This window comes from Phaseolus vulgaris, chromosome 1 (genome assembly GCF_000499845.2).
Source record: "Phaseolus vulgaris cultivar G19833 chromosome 1, P. vulgaris v2.0, whole genome shotgun sequence".
In the NCBI taxonomy this organism is placed as follows: domain Eukaryota; kingdom Viridiplantae; phylum Streptophyta; class Magnoliopsida; order Fabales; family Fabaceae; genus Phaseolus; species Phaseolus vulgaris.
In genome coordinates, this window is record NC_023759.2 from 19,630,784 (window position 1) to 19,652,650 (window position 21,867).

General features: G+C 42.4%; 2 protein-coding genes across 2 annotated transcripts; one reads left to right on the forward strand and one right to left on the reverse strand.

The window, feature by feature from the left end:
• Positions 1 to 5,755: 5,755 nt before the first annotated feature.
• On the reverse strand, positions 5,756 to 6,253 carry LOC137815645 (uncharacterized). Its single transcript, XM_068618759.1, has one exon. It carries the CDS (start codon positions 6,251 to 6,253, stop codon positions 5,756 to 5,758), a length of 498 nt encoding a protein of 165 aa, XP_068474860.1.
• A 6,567-nt stretch (positions 6,254 to 12,820) lies between these two features.
• Positions 12,821 to 13,886, forward strand: LOC137815647 (uncharacterized). The gene is made up of 2 exons (XM_068618760.1): positions 12,821 to 13,007; positions 13,165 to 13,886. The coding sequence occupies exons 1-2, from the start codon at positions 12,821 to 12,823 to the stop codon at positions 13,884 to 13,886; spliced, it is 909 nt and encodes a 302-aa protein (XP_068474861.1).
• Positions 13,887 to 21,867: the final 7,981 nt, after the last annotated feature.

Below are 21,867 nucleotides of genomic sequence, written 5' to 3' on the forward strand. Positions count from 1 at the left end.
GCGTCATGTTCACCTTCTCTCCCCGACATGCTCTTATTCTTGGCGACCTCAAGGTCTCTTGAGTCAAGGATCTGTGACTCCTCGCCGCTTTCTCCGTCGACTTGCTTATCTGGAGGACCAGGTGATCTGCCACAAATGCTCTCGGCGTCTTCAGAGTTTCTTGAATCACCGTCCTCTGCCTACCCCCCTTGCCTGAACTGGCGAGCTTAGCCAGCAAGTCAGCTCGGGCATTCTGCTCTCTGGGCACATGCACTACTTCAAAAGAGGCAAAGGAACTCTTCAATTCCTGCACATACTCCAGGTAAGCCGCCATTTGTGGATCTTTGGCCTGGAACTCGCCTGTTACTTGCCCCGTGACTAGCAGCGAGTCACTCTTTGCCATCAACACCCTAGCTCCCATCTCTTTGGCCAGCAAAATTCCGGCGATCAGCGCCTCATACTCTGCTTGATTGTTGCTGGCCTTGAAGGCAAACCTCAAGGATTGTTCGATCAGCACGCCGTTTGGTCCCTCCAAGATGACTCCAGCACCGCTACCCTGCTGGTTCGACGACCCGTCCACGGAAAGCACCCAACGGAAGTCGTCCCCTTCAACTCGTGTCGCTTCAGACGAGAGCTCGACCACAAAGTCTGCAAAGATCTGCCCCTTAATCGGGCCTCGGGGCTCATACTTAATATCAAACTCCGACAGCTCCACTGCCCACTTTACCATCCTCCCAGCAACGTCAGGCTTCTTCAAGACCTTCTGGATGGGCAAGTCGGTCATCACCAGTATCGTGAAGCTATGGAAATAGTGGCGTAACCTCCTCGCCGAAAATACCACAGCCAGTGCAGCCTTCTCCAGGGCCTGATATCTTGTTTCTAGGCCCTGCAGCACCTTACTAACAAAATAAATAGGCTTTTGAGCCTGATCTAGATCCTGGGCGAGCACCGCACTCACCGCCCTCTCAGTTACAGCAAAATACAACCTGAGAGGGGTTCCCACCAGCGGTTTGCACAAAACCGGCGGGCTCGCCAGATACTCCTTCAGCTTGACGAAGGCTTCCTCACACTCCTTCGTCCAGGCAAACTTGTTATTCCGCCTTAAGCACTGAAAATAGGGATGGCCCTTCTCTCCGCTAGCTGACACGAAGCGAGATAGGGCGACCATCCGACCTGTAAGCTGTTGTACTTCCTTCACAGTGGCCGGGCTCCTCATCGCCAAGATTGCGGCACACTTATCCGGGTTGGCCTCTATTCCTCTTTCAGTTAAGAGAAACCCCAGGAAGTTTCCAGCCTCCACGCCAAAGATGCATTTCTCTGGATTCAGCTTCAACCTGAACTTGGCGATCGTCATGAACAACTCCTCCAAGTCCGCAACGTGCTTGCTTTTCTCTGGCGAGGTCACGACCATGTCATCTACGTACGCTTGCACATTCCTTCCCAGCATCGGTGCAAGTACTCGATCCATCAACCTCTGGTACGTGGCCCCCGCGTTCTTCAGCCCAAACGGCATCACCTTGTAGCAGTAGCACGATCTCTCGGTCATGAAGGCAGTCTTCTCTTCATCCATGGGATGCATCTTGATCTGGTTATACCCCGAGAAGGCATCCAGGAAGCTCAACAACTTACACCCTGCAGCACTATCCACCAGGGCATCTATGCTTGGTAAAGGATATGAGTCCTTTGGGCAAGCTTTATTCAAATCAGTGAAATCGACGCACATGCGCCATTTCCCATTACTCTTCTTCACCAGCACGACATTTGCCAGCCATTCAGGGTACTGGACTTCCCTGATGTGGCCTGCAGCGAGGAGTTTCTGTGTTTCGTCTCTAATCGCCTGCCTCCTCTCCTCGTTGAACTTTCTTCTCCTTTGTCGCACTGGTCTCACCAAGTTGTCCATCGCCAAATGATGGCACAAGAAGTCGGGATCGATCCCGGGCATGTCCGAAGCGGACCATGCAAACGCATCCAGATGCCGCTCTATCACCTTGGCGATCTGGTCCTGGAGCTCGACCTCCAGAGATCTTCCCAGCTTGAAGATCTTTCCTCCGATCTCTCTCTCGAGCCACTGCTCGACGGGTTTTGGCCTGGTCTCTCTGGTGATCACCGCCCTGGCGATTCCCAGCTCTCTCGCTTCCTCAGGGCGATTCCTCGCCTCTTCTTCCTCCAGGCCAGCGTTCCCCTCTCCCAGCTCAACATCCACCATCTCCACGTCTCCCCCAGCGGTCTCTTCTGTTACCGTCGATCTGGGCTTCACACCGGGAGGCGGGGTGGTTGTCACGTAACTCACCGACCTCTTGTTTTTCAGGCTATTCTCATAGCACTTCTTCGCTTCTTTCTGGTCGGACTTGATGGTGATCACCACCCCCTCCATAGACGGCAACTTCACCTTCATGTGCCGGGTTGATGGTATGGCGCCTATTCTGTTGAGCGTGGGCCTTCCCAACAGAATGTTGTATGCTGAAGGAGCGTTCACGACAAGGTATTTGATTTTCTCCGTTCTCGAACCTGCCTCATCTGTAAACGTAGTCCTCAACTCTCTGTACCCCCTGACCTCTACCTGGTCGCCAGCGAAACCATACAAACACCCTCCATAGGGCCTTAGCTGGTCAAGGGGTAGCTCCAACTGCGTGAAAGTCGGCCAGAACATCACGTCTGTCGAGCTTCCTTGGTCCACCAGAACCCTGTAGACCTTTCTTCCTGCTGTGATCAACGAGATGACTATGGGATCGTTGTCGTGGGGCACAACGTCCCGAAGATCTTGCTTGGTGAACGTAATGTCCACATCCGGCGAGTGGTCTTCAAACATATCCACCGTCATCACAGACCTCGCATACTTCTTCCTCTGTGATGCGGTGCATCCACCACCCGAGAAACCCCCTGCAATGGTGTGGATTTCCCCGTGTGTAGGCATCTCGTGCTGCTGAGCCTCAGCATCTGCTGGCTGGGAGCTCGACGTGCCCCCCGTCCTTCTATCCAGCAAATAATCGTTTAGGAACCCGCTCTTAACCAGATCGTCGAGCTAGTATCCTAAAGCCAAGCACGAATCCACGGTGTGGCCAAAGCCCTGGTGAAACTCACACCAGGTGTCTGGCTTTGGTCCCAGCACCTTGTCGCCTACCTTCTCGGGCGCTTTCAACCTAGCTGATATATTGGGAATGGCGATCAGGTCCGTCAATCCCATGACAAACTTGTGCTTAGGCGGGCGATTGTATTCCCGGCGTGCTGGTTGCGGGCGCCCTTGGCCCCTGCCCTTGTTCTTCCTTGGATCATAAGGATGGCGAGTCCTCTGATCCCTTCTGGCCGCCGCTGTCTCCAGCACCCTCTGTGGCTGGATCCTGGTCTGGGCGCGTGGCCTAGCGGGAGCCACGCTTCCTCTCTTCTCGGCGACTTCACTCTCGTCGGCGATGTGGGCCACCGCAAGTCGCCTAACCTCAGCAAACGTGGCGGGGTGAGCCCTGATCAATGCCTCGCAGAAAGGTCCCGGCAGCACGCCCTTCTTAAATGCGTAGACCAGCATTTCTTCATCTTTGGCCGACGATCTGACCATCTGCGCCCCAAAGCGATTCAAGTAGTCCCTGAAGGACTCTCCATGATATTGCCTTATATCAAACAAATCATAAGACACCCTGGGCGGTGCCTTATTCACGATGTACTGCTCGACGAAAATCTTAGAAAACTGTTGGAAGTTGGTTATGTGACCGGTAGGCAGGCTCACAAACCATTCCAGCGCCGTTCCCTGGAGTGTGCTCACAAACATCTTGCAGTACACGGCGTCTGACCCTCCCGACAGCATCATCTGCGTGTGGAACGTGGTGAGATGAGCCTCAGGATCCTCCACGCCTGTAAACACAGCCTTAACAGGTACCACACTCGCAGGAATAGGCGTGTCTGTAATCGCCTGAGCGAAAGGCATAGGAAAAACACGAGGCGGCGTTGACGGCGCGACCTCTTCAGCAATAGGACGCCCTCGCTGCTCCTGAAGAGCTTGACGCAGCTCTTCAGTCACTTTGCTAAGCTCATCATTCCTGGCCCGAGAGGCGACCAGGTCCTCATGCATTCTCGCCTGTTCTATGCGCGAGGCTTCCACATTCGCCTGCAACGAACGCATAATCTCCACCATCTGCGCCATGGTCATGGCGCCGGCGCCTTCAGCAGCAACGGGCGCAACTGGACTTGAACGGTTGCTTCTCATTTTTCTCATGAAACTTGACGAATCACAGAGTGCAATGAACAACACTTCCTTCAGCGACGATCGATTCAGCGATCAATCGGTCAAAACTGCGCGAAACTTCGCAAGAAACCTCAAGAACACAGCGAACCTCCACAGAAACCTGCAACTCCACTAGAAACCACCGCTTCTTCCTCGAAAGACCAAACAAGCCAAAGAACTCAAATCTTCACCGAACAAATCTCGCGTAAGAAGCAGAAAACTTCACTTCACCGAACAAAACTCCAAATGAACGGTGGAAAACGCGAAATCACCGAACAAAAACTAGATGAACAGCGAACAATGGTTGCACCAGCACACAACCACACCGAAAACTGCGAAAACTTCAAAGAACTCACGCTGTGGATGGGAACAGGTTTTACACGGCCCCACGGTGGGCGCCTGATGATCCTGCCTGTTGACCAGAACGCTGGAGCTATGCCTCGTCAAACTTGGATCGACGTGTGCACCGCGTTTGCCTCCGTCCTTCGCCGCGATCCAACTCGAGAACCTGCAAAAGAACAGAGCGGCGCCGTTGCGGCCGATCGCACTCCAACGCCCAAGTCAGTGACTGAACCACCAAATACTAAGAGTAACACTCAAAAACTCTCTCAAGGAACCGTGAACCAGTTCTCTCTCCGTATACTCAAGAACTCGCAAGCGTAAAGAAGACAATCTGAACGTGCGTACCTCAGAAGTTCGTTGGGAAACCCTTATATACCTGGGCACTTTCTCTCTCCTGGCAGTTACACATCTGGACACGTGGCTCGCATCCAGCTGTACACGTGCCATCATCTGGAGCCTCCTTGACTTGGGCGCTGCTTCTGACTCTCCTTTGGCTAAGTTACTTATGCATGATACTACTCAGTGCATAGCTGTCCTGGAGTGCGATCTCTACTGGATTGGCGAGCTAGGGTGCCTTCGTACACACCTTCCCTGTGGTCTCGCCGGCCGCCTTCATAATCTGCACCACCTTCATCTTCGGCGATGTGCTTGCTCCGGCGATCTCTAATCACTTGGTCGCCTTAGTTTACATCTGGCGACTTTATCTTTAACCCGGTGACCGCCGGTTCTGGTGTGCTGGAGATCGGAGCACGCCAACTTAATAACTAGCGACTTCACGAGCCCCCCGACTTCCTTCCCTTCTGCCAGCAAGGCGTCTCGTCAACACGCCTATACAATAGCTTGATGCCACGTCATCACTTCCGACTACCAGGGCGGTACACTCTCGACGGGAATCATGGCATCCGCTCCATACACCAGGCTAAAAGGTGTCTCCTTGGTAGTGGATTGGGGAGTGGTGTGGTAAGCCCATAAAATTCTAGGAACCTCTTCTGCCCAAGTTCCCTTAGCTTTCTCTAGTCTTCTCCTTAGGCCCCTGAGCAAAAATCGGTTGGCAGACTCAACCTGACCATTCGTCTGGGGGTGTTCTACCGAGGCAAATACCTATTTGATGCCGAGCTCTGTGCACAGGTTACCCATGCGAATTGGGTGCCATTGTCAGATTCTAAACTCTTTGGGATTCCAAAGCGGCAAACTATGTTCTTTCATATTGTGAGCCATGATCTACGCAATAGGCTCGGCCTCGACCCACTTGGTGAAGTACTCAATGGAGACCACTAGGTACTTCATCTGGCGAACTGCGAGAGGAAACGAGCCCAGGATGTCAATCCCCCAGGGGAGGAATGGCCATGGGCTATGGGTTGACCGTAATTCCTCTGGGTGCGCATGATGCCAATCGGTATGTTGTTGGCATTGCTTGCATCGATGTGCGTACCTCATGCAGTCCTCCCTCATGGTTGGCCAGTAGTACCCTGCTCGAACGGTCTTTGACGAGAGAGCTTGCCCGTCGATGTGACTCCCACAAATACCTTCATGGAGTTCAGCCATGATACATGTGCACTGCACCCCACTCACATAGAAGAAGATAGAGCGAGAGTAGCCATGCCTGAATAAGTTATCATCAACAATAGTATACCGATCTGCGTTCTTCTTGATGACCCTGGCTTCCACTGGATCCAGTGGGAGTAGACCGTCAGCCAGGTAGCGCCTATAGGGTGTCATCGAGGTTTCACCTTCGTCGACCAGGCAAATGTGCAATGGCTCTCCTATTGACAAGTCGTATGCGCTTATCCTGGGTACCCTTAACGTTTCCTGGGTCAACGACCGATGACCTCTTCCTCCGTCTTCCGAGACATTGACCTGTTGGATCTCTTTCGTGCAACCTGTGATAGTTCTTGGCGTCTTTAAGGTCTCCTGGATGACTGTCCTCTGTCTGCCCTCCCTGCTTGAGCTGGCGAGCTTTGCCAGCAAGTTGGATCAGGCATTCTATTCTCTGGGGACAAGTACTAACTCGAACGTATCAAAAGCTTCTCTTAAGAGTCTAACATACTCTAGGTATGCGACCATTTGGGGGTCCTTGGCCTGGTACTCGCCCGTAACCTGCCAAGTTATCAGCAGTGAATCGCTCTTTACCAACAAGCTTCGAGCACCCATCTCCTTGGCTAGCAACATCCCTGCCACTAAGGTCCCATATTCAGCTTGGTTGTTGCTAGCCTTGAAGGCGAATCGTAGGGCCTGCTCTATCAATAGCCCATTTGGTCCTTCTAAGATGACACCAACCCCACTTCCTTGTTGGTTGGAGGATCCGTCCACAGAGAGGACCCACTGGAAGTCTCCCTCCGCTCGATGTATGGCCGTCGAGGAGAGTTCTGTTAGAATGGATGGCTTTAAACTAGAGGAGGGGTGAATTGTTTAAAGAGAATTTTCGCAAACTTTTAAAACAAGAATGAATTTATCTCAGGAAACAATTGATTCAGAAATTCAGTTCGCCAAAACACCAAGCAAAAGCTGCAGTACCAGAAAAAACAATAGGTTGTTTCACAGAAACAATCGGTTGTTTATACCAACAAACAACAAATAAAACTGAATTTAAAGATAGAGATAGAGAGATTGTACACAGTTGTTTATACTGGTTCACTCCAAACCCAGAGCTACATCCAGTCTTCTCAGAACTCTGAGGAAATCCACTAAGCAACCACACCTTGATCACTTACACAACAACCAAGAGAATGACCTTGAACACCTCAAGAAAGACACTCTCCTTGGTCAACACAACAACACCAAGATTGTTGATCTTGATCCCCTCAAGAACACACAGCCAATCTTAGCAAACACAGAAACAAAACTTGTTTTTACAGAGAGTACAAGGATTGCACTTGTTACAGAAGATAATCTGAAATCAATACAAGCAGAATCCTATTCCACAACTTTGATCAATCACACAGTCTTAGCAATCTCAGCTCTTTGAAAAACTCAAAAACTCTTAGTGAAAACTTGTCAAAGATTGATTGTCAAATCTGTTTTTTTGAATTTATTCAAAGATGTAGTTTGTTATCAAATCTTAACAAACTCTTAAATTGTATGAAAAGATTGGTCAAAGCATTTAATGACTGGAGCAAAAGTAGTTAAAACATTTAAAGCTCAGTCAAAGATAAAACAGTTTTTCTATTATGGTCCCAAAAGAAACAATCGGTTGTTTCCTCGAATCAATCGGTTGTTTTGGTACTTAACAATTCAACCATTTTAAAAACAGTTTTCAATCTTTTTCTCAAAACACCTAAGTATAAACAATCGATTGTTTCGACAAAACAATCGGTTGTTTTAACTTAGTTTGAAAACATTTTACTTTCACAAAGATTATGATGCTTATGCTTTAGATTTAATCAAAGGGTGGATTACAACATTCAAACTACCCCAGAACTAAGCTAAACCAGCACAACAACATCAAGCACAGCAGAGGCTTCAACATCCTTCAAAGGATTTGGATTCTTCAAAGCTTGAACACCACTTGGTTCAACAAGTTCTACCACCAAGTCAACATAAACCTGACCCTTGATAGGTCCTCTTGGCTCATACTGCACATCGAACTCGGACAGCTCGATCGCCCAACGCACCATACGCCCTGCTACGTCAGGCTTATGAAAAACCTTACGAATGGGAAGGTCGGTCATCACGATTACACTGAAACTCTAGAAGTAGTGGCGGAGCCTTCGTGCTGTTAATACTACTGCTAAAGTTGCCCTTTCAATGGCCTGGTAGCGCACCTCGGGTCCCTACAGTACTTTGCTGACGAAATAGATAAGTCTTTGGACGCAGTCTTGCTCCTAGACGATGACCGAGCTGATTGCTCGTTCTGTGAAGGCGAAATAGAGGCAGAGGGGGGGTACAAGGCAGTGGCTTACACAGGACCGGAGGGCTGGGCAGGTACTCTTTTAATTTGAGGAACGATTCCTCACACTCGTTTGTCCACACAAACCTGTTGCTTCTCTTCAAACACTGGAAATAGGGATGCTCCCTATCCCCTCCTGCTGATACAAACCGGGACAGGGCGAGCATTCGTCCTGTAACCTACTGCACCTCCTTCACCGATGTCGGGCTCCTCATAGCTATAATCGTCGCACACTTCTCAGGGTTTGCCTCTATTCCCAGCTCGGTGAGGAGGAAACCCAAGAACTTCCCTGCCTCTACCCCAAATACGCACTTTTCGGGGTTTAACTTGAACTTGTGTTTGGCTATTGTAGTGAATAGCTCCTCTAGGTTGGTGATGTGTTGGTCCTTCTCATGGGAGGTGACAACCATGTCGTCCACGTATGCCTGCACATTTCACCCTATCATAGAGGTGAACACCCTGTCCATCAATCTCTGGTAGGTCACGTCAGCATTCTTGAGCCCAAAGGGCATCACCTTATAACAGTAAATGGAGTGCTCTGTCACGAAGGCCGTCTTGCATTCGTCTTTGGGATGCATCCGGATCTGATTATACCCGTAGAAGGCATCCAGAAAACTGAGGAGTCTATAGCCTGGCAACAGATATGAGTCCTATGGACAGGCCTTGTTTAAATTTGTGAAGTCGACACACATCCTCCACTTTCCACTGGCCTTCTTAACCAACACCACATTCGCTAGCCACTCAGGGTACTGTATCTCCCTTAGTAGTCGACACTCAGCAGCTTCTGGGTCTCCTGCCTGATGACCAGACGTCTTTAGTCATTAAACTTCCTCCACCTTTGGCAGATGGGTCGAGCCTTTGGATCCATGGTGAGACGCTGGCACAAGAAATCAGGGACGATGCCAGGCATGTCTGATGCTGACCATGCGAAGGCGTCCAGATGCCGTGCTATCACCTTGGTGATCTGGCCTGGTCTTCTTGGCTTAGACACTTGCCGAGCTTGAACTTCTTTCCCCCGATCTCCCTCTCCAGCACCTCCCCTGCAGGCTCTAGTCACCTTTTCCGGGCCATCTCAGCTCGGGCGACCCTTTCTCCCCTTTGAGGCTGGCTGGTGACGGAGCACACCCCTCTCTTCGTCTTTAGGCTATTCTCATAGAACTTTTTCACCGCCTTCTGGTCGGATTTAATGGTAATGACTGCTCCCTCAAGGAAAGGCAGCTTCATCTTCATATGCCTCATCGAGGATACTGCCCCTATCCTATTCAGGGCAGGTCTTCTTAAAAGGATGTTGTAAGCTGAAGGAGCGTTGACAACGAGGTACCTTATATTAATGGTGCGTGATGTGGTGCCGTGTATGAAAGTTGTTCGTAGCTCCACGTGCCCTCTCACTTCCACCTAGTCCCCCGCAAATCCGTATAGGCAGCCATCGTAAGGTCTTAGCTGGTCAGGCGACAACTGCAACTTGTTGAAGCTCGACTAGAACATTATGTCTGCCGAGCTCCCCTGGTCGATAAGGACTCGGTGTACCCTTCTCCCTACCATCACCATTGAGATCACCACCGGGTCATTATCGTGTGGGACCACATCTTGTAGATCAGCCTTTGTGAAGTAGAGATTAGGCTCTAGGGACTGGTTAGGCTCCTGTGCTTCCACTACCATTACTTCTCTAGCGTACTTCTTTCACTGGGAGGCAGTACACCCTCCTCCTGAAAAACCCCCAGAGATCGTGTTGACCTCCCCATGGACTGGTACCTCATACCTCTGATCTCCTGCTGGGGCTACTGACATCGGGGCTTCCTGATTTTCTTATAAGTATTCCTTCAGAAAACCATCCCTCACCAACTCATTCAATTGGTTTCCGAGTGCCAAGCAGTTGCGCATGTTGTAGCTAAAGGCTTAGTGGAATTCACACCAAAGTCTTTTAGGGGCTCTCCCTGGTACAATTTCACATCAAAGAGGTCGAAAGAGATGGGGGTGGAGCTCGATTGACAATGAACTATTCCCTGAACAATGTTGAGAACTAATCAAATGAAGTGACGTGTCCATTGGGGAGATTGATGAATCAGTCCGTGTTGTGCTTGAGAATGTTCCCATAAACAGCTTGTAGTGCATAACGTTAGTGTTAGAAATATAAGGCTGAACAAGAGGGGGGGTGAATTGTTTAGTGAAAGATGTTTGCAAAGGATTGATTAAGAATGAGCCTTTAATGAATTACAGAAAGGAATATCAGAGCAGCCAACGAAAACGAACAATTAAAACAGTTGACAAAAAAACAATCGATTAATATTTCGATATAACCGGTTGTTTTTAGCACAAAGGCAAAAGAAAGTATAACAGTTTGCAAAGCAAGAATATCAATCGGTTGAAATAAAGAAATAACCGGTTGTTTATGACAACAGAGCAAATATCAAACAGTTATTAAAGAGATAGAGATAGAGAGATTTACACACAAGGTTTATACTAGTTCACTAAATCCCAGAGCTACATCCAGTCCTCAGTCAAACCGCTGAGTATTTCACTATGTAACAAATCACAGATTACAACTTACACAACCACAAAGAGGTGACTTTGAATCCCACAAAGCCTACTCACCCTCTTTGCACCAGCACACACCTCAAGCCAGAATCACACTGACTTTACAGGATTTTACATACACTTTTTCAATATCAAAATTTAATTACAAGAAACTAAGTAAGAGCAGATTACTCCTGACTTCAGGAAATCACAGGGCTCCTAGAATCACTTCTTGAACACTTGCAAACCCTCTAAGAAATCTTGCAAAAACTCTTTTAAAACTTCTCTCTCAAATCAGATTTTAAATCTTTCTCAATCATTACTTAGAAGGATGAGGGAGAACACATTTTATAGCTCTTAGATATGACCGTTATAGTCAGGTAATCACGAGCCAAAAACAGTTTGAAAAGCCAACAAGAACAGGTTAAACTAATTTTTGAAAAGCTGTTAAGGATACAACAATCAATCGATTGAAATCTCAAAATAACCGGTTGAATGGTAAGTCTGTTGGTCAACCAAGTCAAAGTTAGTTAAAAAAACTCTCAAACATGCTATGTGTCAAATAACCAATCGGTTGTTTATCACTTAGCTTTGAAAAACTTATTTTCTTTTTCAAACAAGATTGCTCTGGCTAAGCTAAGTTTTTCAAGAGTGATATAACACAAAATCTAAACACTAAAAACTAAACCCAAACAGCAGCAACACAACATCCAAGCATCTTCACATATTTGGGGTCATCAAAGCCTTATGTTCAATATTCTCCCCCTATTTGATGAAGACAAATCCCTGGTTGCTTTGGGATGGTTGTTTAGAACTTTGTCACCACCTGCAATCACAAATAAAAGCAGAAAAGCACAGAGTATTTGTTTCTAGAAATAACAGAGCACCATTAAACAATTTTCACAATCAAACTAGAGTGAAAACCAAACCATAGGTGTAGCAGCAGAAGAACAATCGGTTAAATCGCAGGATTAACCGGTTAAAACTATCAGAGCAGTAACTTTTATCAAATGTAGTGATTAAAGCAAAATAAGTGTGCAAATAATAGATGATTACAGCCCAAAATCATAAAAGCTATTTCTCCCCCGATTTGTCTTCACAAATACACACAAGGAACGATTAAAAACAGGATAAAGAAAAGATAAATTGTTCATAGAAAAAGGCCATTTAAAAGAAAATTCTCTAGCCTTAGTCTTCTTTCCCATATTGTAGCTCAAAAAGTTGATTCTGTACAGTTTCAATTTGCTCATCCAGGTTCAGGAAACGTGCATCCATACCCTGGAATCTCTCATCAAATCTCTATGTTCAGACAAGGAGCAGAGGATTTTTTTTGTGAGACATGGGAAAGATTCAAGATGATATTGAGAAAATGCCCAACTCATGAGTTTGAAGACATTGCTCAATTGAGCATATTCATTAATGGTCTCAAATCTGATATGAAGATGCTCTGAGATGCTGTAGCTGGTGGAACAATGATGACTCTTGATGCAAAACAAGCAATGAGGATTATTAAAGCATTGACATCAGCGGATTCTCAAGACCAGTATGATGGACGAAGTACTCAGAAGAAAGGATGGAGGGAAGATACACTATTGGCTCAAAATCAAATTTTGACACAGCAGATTGAGCAGTTAACCACACAAATGGCGAAATTGCCTCAACAATTGCATGCTACTCAAAGTCAAAATCAAGAATTAAGGTGCAAACTGCATGGAGGTGAGCATTCCAGTGAGCAATGTGCTTACCAAAATATTTCTTCTGAAAAAAAGTGTTTTACATGGAAGATCAAGGAAAGTAAGGAACTTTTCAACAACTCCAACTATTAGATCCTGTGTCCTAAGAGAGAATGAGCAAAATGGAAGATTTTATGGAAAAATCTACACACCATGTTGGTTGTGCAAAAGAACGTTGAGAATCTGGAGACACAAATTAAGCAACTTACACAAGAGTTGAGGGAACTCAAGGAGAAATGTAATTCAATCACTACTAGAAGTGGAGTAGTTATAGGAAAGGGGATTGGTGATAATATACAAAGTAAGGAAAGAGACATAGAAAGTGAGGAAGAGAGAAAAAGTAAGGAAAGAAAAATTTTGAGGGAAGAGAAAAAAGAAGAAGAAGAAAAAAACCAAAAGTGAAGAGGGAGAAGAGAAAGAAAAAAATGAGAGGGTACAGGAAGAAAAGAAAAAAAAAAGGAAAAAGAGAATGAAAAAAATTAGTGTTCCAATTGTAGATTTACCTTATCCACATGCTCACTTCAGAAAGAATATAGAAGGACAGTTTATCAGATTCTATGAAATTCTAAAACAACTAGAGATAAGTATTTTGTCCACTGAAGGTTTGGAACAAATGCTTACTTATGCCAGATTTATGAAGGATTTGTTGACCAAGAAGAGAAGATTAAAAGAACAAGGAATTGTGGAGCTAGAAGCCAGATGTAGTGCCATTATTAAAAAATCATTGTCACAAAAATCTACAGATCCGGAGAGTTGTACTTTGCTAGTCACAATAGGATATTTTATAGTGGCCAAAGCATTACTAGATCTTAGGGCAAGCATAAATCTGATGCCACTATCTATGTTGAAGAAAATTGGGGATGTTAAAATTCTGCCTACAAGGATGACATTGCAATTAGCTGACAGATCAATAAAATATCCAAATGGGATAGTAGAAGATCTTTTGGTGAAGGTAGACAAATTTTACTTCCCAGTTGATTTTGTGATCATGGACATAGAGGAAGAAGTCGAAGTACCTCTCATTCTTAGACGCCTATTTATGAAGATTGCAAAAATTATGATTGACGTGGATGAAGGAAAATTGAAGGTTCGAGTGCAGGATGAAGAAGTTAGCTTTGATGTATTTGAAGCAATGAAACATTCGATTGATCAGAAGGATATTTTAGGATGGATGCACTGGATGAACTATATTTGGAAAATCACAGAAAAATATTTATAGATGATTCATTGATGAAAACAAATGATAATGAAAATTGTGAGGAATGGAAGGATAAGGAAGTCAAGGAATGTTTGCTTGAGCCGGGAAAGGAAAAAGAAGTTCAACAAGGGATTTTTGATGAATTAGAACTGAACAAAGCCAACACCCCTCAGAAAATAGAGATGAAATCGTTGCCAACACATTTGAAATATGTTTTTCTTGAAGAAAATGGGGAGAAGCCAATTATCATAAGCATCCATTTATCCAAAGAGGAAGAACAAAAGGTGATAAAAGTGTTGAAGGTAAATAAAGAAGCTATAGGATGGACATTTGTTGACTTGAAAGGTATAACCCATCATATTGCATGCATAAAATTCACATGGAGCAAGATTTCAAACCTGTGGCTCAACCACCAAGGCGGTTAAATCCTTCCATGAAGGAGGTTGTTAGAAATGAGGTACAAAAGAATTTAGAAGCAGGAATGATTTATCCCATTTTAGACAGTGTGCGGGTTAGTCCAGTATAGGTACCTAAGGAATGAGGTATGACATATATTTATAACAAAAACAATGAATTAATTTCTATAAGAACTGTTACAGGATGGAGGATGTGCATTGACTATAAGAAACTGAATCAAGCTACGTGGAAAGATCATTATCCATTACCTTTTATGGTCAAATGTTGGAAAGATTGGTAGATAAAGCATATTATTGTTTTTTGGATGGTTATTTTGGATATCATCAAATTGTGGTTGATCCATAATATCATGAGAAGACAACATTTACTTTCCCATTTGGCGTTTTTGTTTAACAGAAAAAGCTATTTGGTTTATGTAATGCCCCATCAACTTTCCAAAGGTGTATGTTTGTTATTTTCGCATATATGATTGAGAAATGCATTGAAGTTTTTATGGATGACTTTTCTGTGTTTGGATCTTCTTTTGATGATTGTTTAACTAATCTTGATCTCGTACTGAAGCGATGTGTGGAGACAAATCTTGTGCTAAATTGGGAGAAATGTCATTTCTTTGTCACTGAAGGAATTGTCTTAGGCCATAAAATTTCTCATAAAGGGCTGGAGGTACATAAAGCAAAAGTTGAAGTCATTGAAGTTACCTCCACCAGTCAACATCAAAGGAATTAGAAGTTTTCTAGGGCATGCTAGATTTTAGAAAAGATTTATTAATGATTTCTCCAAGATTTCAAAGCCCTTATGCAACCTTCTCAATAAGAATACTCCTTTTAAATTTGATGATAATTGTTTAGCTGCTTTTAATATCTTGAAAGAAAAACTCATTTATGCACCTATCTTATCTGTTCCTGATTGGAAACTTAATTTTGAGATAATGTGTGATGCTAGTGATTATGCAGTAGGAGCAGTCTTAGGACAAAGGAAAGAAAGAATTTTTCAAATAATACACTATGTAAGTAAATTTTTGAATGAAACTCAAAGTAATTACACCACAACAGAAAAAGAATTACTGGCTATAGTATATGCACTTGAGAAATTTCGATCTTATTTGATAGGTTCTAAATTCATTGTTTTCACTGATCATGTTGCAATAAAATATTTATTGAATAAAGCAGATTCTAAGCCAAGGCTTATACGATGGATACTTTTGTTGCAGGAATTTGATTTGGAGATCAAAGATAAGAAAGGATGTGAGAACAATGTAGCAAATCATTTATCAAGACTAACAAATGATGAGGTAACCACATTGGAGCCTGAAGTTCTTGCTGAATTTCTAGATGAGAAGCTACTGATAATCAAAGAGAGGCCATGGTTTGCATACATGGCCAATTTTAAAGCTACTAGAACAATCTCGAAGAATTTGGACTGACATCAAAGAAGAAATTTTTTTAAGGATGCCAATGATTATGTGTAGGATGATCCTCATTTGTTTAAAATTGGTGCAGATAATTTGCTGAGAATATGTGTTTCTTCAGATGAAGCCAACAAGTTATATGGAAATGCCATAATTCAACATATGGAGGACATTTTAATGGGGGAAAGACAGCTGCAAAAATTCTTCAATCAGGTTATTTCTGGCCTTTTTTGTTTGAAGATACACATGCATTAGTACAAAGATGTGACAGGTGCCAAAGGACAAGAAGCATTTCTAGAAGACATAAGATGCCATTACAAAATATTCAAGAAATTGAGGTTTTTGATTGTTGGGGCATTGATTTTATAGGACCTTTGCCATCTTCTTTTTCAAATGAATATATACTAGTGGCAGTTGAGTATGTTACTAGATGGGTGGAAGCAATTCTAGCACAACATGCAGATTCCAAGAGAGTCATTAAATTTCTTAAAAGGATTTTTTTTTTGCATATTTAGCACTCCAAGAGTATTGATAAGTGACGGTGGATCTCATTTTTGTAATATCAAGTTGAAGAAAGTGTTAGAGCATTATAGGGTTAGTAATAAAGTAGCATTAGCCTACCACCCACAAACGAATGACAAGTAGAAGTTTCTAATAGAGAAATCAAGAAAATATTAGAGAAAACACTGGTTGCATCAAGGAAAGATTGGTCAATGAAACTTGATGAAGCTTTGTGGGCGTATAGAACGACATTTAAAATGCCTACTGGCCTTTCCCCATTTCAGCTTATTTACGAGAAAGTTTGTCATCTTCCGATAGAATTGGAGCATAAAGCATATTGGGCATTAAAAAAATTAAATGTAGATGCCGAAGCAGTAGGGGAAAGAGAAAACTTCAAATCCAAGAACTTGAAGAGATGAGGTTAAGCTCTCAAGTGGTGGCCAACACACTCATCTTGGAGCACATCACCCTTCAAGTGGCGTGACATTTCTCACCCACAATCATAAGCTTTCTCATTCCATTTAATGTTTGTCTCTTAGTTTCTCTTCTTTGTTGCTCTTGGGTTTCACTCATAATCATGAGTATGGTGCATCATTTGGGAGGCTATGGCCACCATTGATGTTACCTTGTGCTTATTTTCAATTCCGCATTTCATCTCATTCTCACCATATTTTGTTTTTCTTCTTTGCCTCTATGAAGTGAACCTTCACACTTACTTAACCTTTTGGTTAAGTTCGTGTCCAGTGGGAATCTTCCTTAGGTCCTCACCTCTAATTGTTAAAATTTCAACCTTAAGTAAAAGTGTCACTATGAAAACATCTAAAAATCAACTCACATCAACTAGGAAAGACTATCTTAACACATCCTGTTCCAGAAGAGAGTTTAAAAGGGAGGATTACCCCTCCAAATCCAGGTATGAAGGGTCCCAAGAGGATGAAAAGGAAAGAAAAATAGGAAACTGTTTTTCTGGAGCTGAACTAGATATTGATAACATTTTCCCTTCAATTACAAAACCTTGTGAGGATGTGCTTGAAGAGAAATTTGTGTCTGGAGCCGAACCAGATATAGATATAAATGGTTCCTCCACAGGAAATGAAGATTTATGGTTGATTGCAAAGGAAGAAGAAGAGGAAACCCAAAAGGAAAAGGAGTCTCTTATGACACCCCCTACAAGCATAAAAGAATCCTTAAAAGGGGATTGAAATACTTTGAACTCTTCTTTTCAATTATATAATACTCATTCTTCTTCACAAAAATCTCAAATACAACACTTTGCGACGTTGTTGCCTAGCTTGGGCAATAAACAACACAAAGTGAACAAAAATATTTTTGATAAAAGCCTTATGTTTTACTTTCAAATTTTTTATAAAAGGTTTTATTTCTGTTCTGTTTTATTTTCTTTTAATAAAGAAAATTAACTAATATTTGTTTGATGTCTATTGTAGAATGACATGGCCAAAGGTTGGTGTCATTAAGCATCATTCAGATCTGAGGACAAATCCTTTTCAAGAGGGAGGGAATGATGAAAATCATCCAGCCTCACAACATTCGGCTAAGAAGATTGGAAGCAGAAAAATGAGCTCCTCATCTCAGGGACAATTAATTGTTGTCTGCTCCTCCATTTTTTATTTAATTTAATAAACATTGTACAAAGTAATATAGGGTTTATTTTGGGCTTGTATTTCGGCCATTGTCTTGGGCCATGTGATGTGAGTTGATTTTAGATGATTCCATTTTAGATATGACACTTTACTTAGGATTGAGTTTTTTTATCAATTATATGGTGAGAACCCAAAGAAGATCCCCACTGGACACGAACTTAACCAAGTGTTTAAGTAAGTGTGAAGGTAAACTTCTAAAGTGCAAAGGAAAGATAGAAGTATATGGTGATTGATGATGAAGGGACAAAATTAAATGAACATGGAAGGAAACATAAAAGCATGATGGAAAGCAAATTGACAATGGAGGAAAATAAGAACATAAGAACAAAAGGATAAATGGAGTAATGGAAAAAAGGAAGAAATAAAGGAAGGAAAATGCTTATGTGATGGAAGAGAGTTGGACTTGCCACTTGCAGTGTGGTTTTCCTCCAAGAAAAGTGTTGATGGCCGTCACTTGAGAGCTCTCAAATCACTCAAGATGAGACCTAATGCTAAGAGGAAACAAGTCTCACAAACACCTCACACAAATTGTGCAGAGTAACTTTTCTATTCAAATTCAACATGAAAAATACAAGGAGCATGACACCCTATTTATAAGAGATGGCACCTTGGAAAACAAGAAGCTAGGGTAGGATGACAAACTTAAAAATGGAGCTGCCTTTAGGGTTTGACTAAGTCAATACCACACCTTAGGATAGTTCTTCTAGAAACTAGGTCAAAAACAAGCTAAAGTGATAAGCACACCTCCCCTATTATGCTATATGAACCTACTGTAGCCTATCTTTCTATTTGGACCTTTAGAGTGAGCCCAATTTATTTGCAACTTGTTTATAAGTTACCATAGCTCTCAAAGGTCTAAGTTTCCTACCTCTTCAAAAAGCCAAAATGAGGAAGAATGTGAGTTACCACGTGAGGGAGACTTGTTAGTGATAAGGCGCATGCTTGGTAAAATTCAAAAACCTTTTGATGAAAGTCAAAGGGAAAATATATTTTACACAATCATACAATACAAGCCAACAAGGAGATGACCAAGGACTCAAATTACCATTCACATTATGAGAAGTCATCTCAACTTTCAAGTGAAGGCCCCACCAAGGATCTAGCAAATCTCACCAAAAGGAGAAATGGGCAAAGACCAAAACATCGAATGTTCTTCCTTCTGGTCTTCTTAAGAATAAAACAAGTTGTAAATAAATTGGGCTCACTTTAGGGGTCCAAATAGCAAGATAGGCTAGAATAGGTGCATTTAGCATAATAAGGGGTGTAGTTATCATTTTAGCTTGTTTTTTTACATAGTTTCTAGAAGAAGTGACCGAAGGTGTGGTTTTGACGTAGTCAAACCCTAAAGGCAGCCCCCTCACACATTTACCATCATACCCTTGCTTCTTGTTTTCCAAGGCACCATCTCCTATAAATACAGTGCCTTCCTCCTTGTATTTTCATGTTGAATTTGAATAGAAAAGTTACTCTGCAAAATTTGTGTGAGGTGTTTGTGAGGCTTGTTTCCTCTGAGGATTAGGTCTCATCTTGAGTGATTTGAGAGCTCTCAAGTGGCGGCCATCAACACTTATCTTTGAGGAAAACCACACTCCAACTGGCGTGTCCAAATCTCTTCCATCACATAAGCATTTCCTTCCTTCATCTATTCCATTTCTTCCATTTACTCCATTTATCTCCGTGTTCTCATCTTCTTATTTTCCTCCATTGTCAATTCGGTTTCCATCATGCTTGTATGTTTCATTTTATGTTCATTTAAATTCCGCCCTTCATCATCAATCACCATATACTTCTATTTTTCCTTTGCCATCTAGAAGTGAACCTTCACACTTACTTATCCAGTTGGTTATGTTCGTGTCCATTAGGGATCTTCTTTGGGTTCTCACCATGTAATTGATAAAAATATCAATCCTAAGTTAAGTGTCATATCTAAAATGGAATCATCTAAAATAAACTCACATCATGTGGTATTTAGAGCTTTGGTTTTTTGTGCATATTTTCTTTGAGTTGATTTGACACTTTACTTTTCTTGCACCTTTAAATTCTTTCCTTTATATTGAAGAAAACTTAAATTCTTTCCTTTACATTCAAACAAATTTAAATTCAGCCTTTACTTTTTTGTCTTTACTTTTCAACATTTTTTTTCATTACCACTTCTTTTTCGCTTTTGAATGTTTATGTTATGTCCATTTTTGTTCTTACTCTTTTTGCTTTAGTCATATGTTCTTAGTGTTTCTAGGACTCCTTAATTGTTTCTACTTACTTCCTTTTAATTGTGAAGATATAAAAGTAACTAGAATTTGTTTGAGTAGAAGTAGATTTAAGTTCCAAACATAGTTTTCAAGTGTTCATTTCATTTTAATCCCAAACTTTTTGTGATAATTGGAGGTAAATGAAAATATGCATAACAAACATTATGGACATCTTATTTCCATAATCCAAAAACAAGTATACAAAAAAAGAGAAGTTGCGCAAATTATTTGTTCCAATCTTTTCAAGAGCAACATTTCAAAAAATAGTGGATTCATTTTATTTGGCAAATTGATTTCAACCTTGTGGATTCATCCTTTTTCTTTGACAATTTCTAAAGAAAAGAAAAATTCATTGTTGAAGATTTAGTAAGTGTCTTAGAATCTTTTTGTGTGCTTTTCTTGCTTGTGTTTTTTTAAAGTTTTGTCATCATCTCTTTTTTCCAACTTGGTTTAGCTTCTATGTTTTGAGCTTTTCTTGCTTGTCTTTTAAAATTATTTTAGTTTTGTTGTGGTTCATTTTTAGATCAAGTGTTAAGGGCTTTGTCCTTTTTCATTTGAGAGCTTGCAACACCAAGATAGACCTTTTTTGAGAGAAATTTACTTTTGAGTGCTTTGTGCAATTCTTTTCTTTGCTATAGAAAAGAGTGACACAAGTGAGGAGAGAGTTATTAACTTTTATTTCACTAATTGTTTGTTCACTTTGTGCAATTTTTATGGCTAATGTTTCTTAGGGGAATCATCCAAACCTCAATCTTCCGAAAAGGCCTTTCTTATGGGTGAGCTTGCGGCAACCAAAAGAGCATTAGCCCAAAAAGAAGAAGACATGCGACAATTGGAAGAGAGACTTCAAAGACTTGAATTGGCACAAGATAGACAACCAAGAGGAAGGAGGTGGGAGCCAAGGAGAACTTAAAGGAGCTATACCCACTACGACAACCAAGAAGAAGAAGAAGAGTGGAGAAGGCATCATTATGATGAAAGGCACCACCACCACCAACCAACCAAGCCATCTTTCCCTTTTATTATATTGCCAAGTTTTAATGGGGAAAGTGATGCCAATATATATCTAGGATGGGAAGCTAAGGTACAAAATTTCAATGTGTATGAGGTCCAAGAAAACCAAAAAGTTAGGTTAGCTTCCCTAGAATTCTTAGACCATGCCATGCAATGGTGGCATCAAACTGTAATGGATATTGGGCTAAATAAGAGGTCAACCGTGGTCTCTTGGAACGATTTAAAGTTATGCATGCATGCAATTTGTTACTCCTTGTTATAGGAAAGAACTCTTGTTGAAGCTCCAACAACTTCAACAAGGACCTAGAAGTGTAGATGAGTACTTTAAAGATCTTGAAACTACTTTGACTAAAATTGACATGCATGAAAATGAGGAGTCAAAGATAGCTAGATTTGTAAGTGGTTTAAGAAGAGAAATCCAAGATGTGGTAGAACTTTATAATTATTCCTCTTTGGAAAAGTTGTTTCACCTCGCCATCAAGGTTGAATCACAAATTTTAATGAAACTTCTTTCAAAACTAATCATAATGATGGATTTTACCACTCATAAAACTTCTTCAAAAACTTTTCCAACCAATTTTGTGAAAGTTACCACTTACAATCCTAGAGTTTCTCAACCCTCAACCTCTACACCTAAGTCACCCACCAAAACCTCAAGTCAAAAATGTTTTAAATATCTAGGTTTTTGGGAAGATAACAGCCAATTGTCCTTCAAAAAGAACCATGATAGTCAAAGGGGAGGGGGGGGGGTT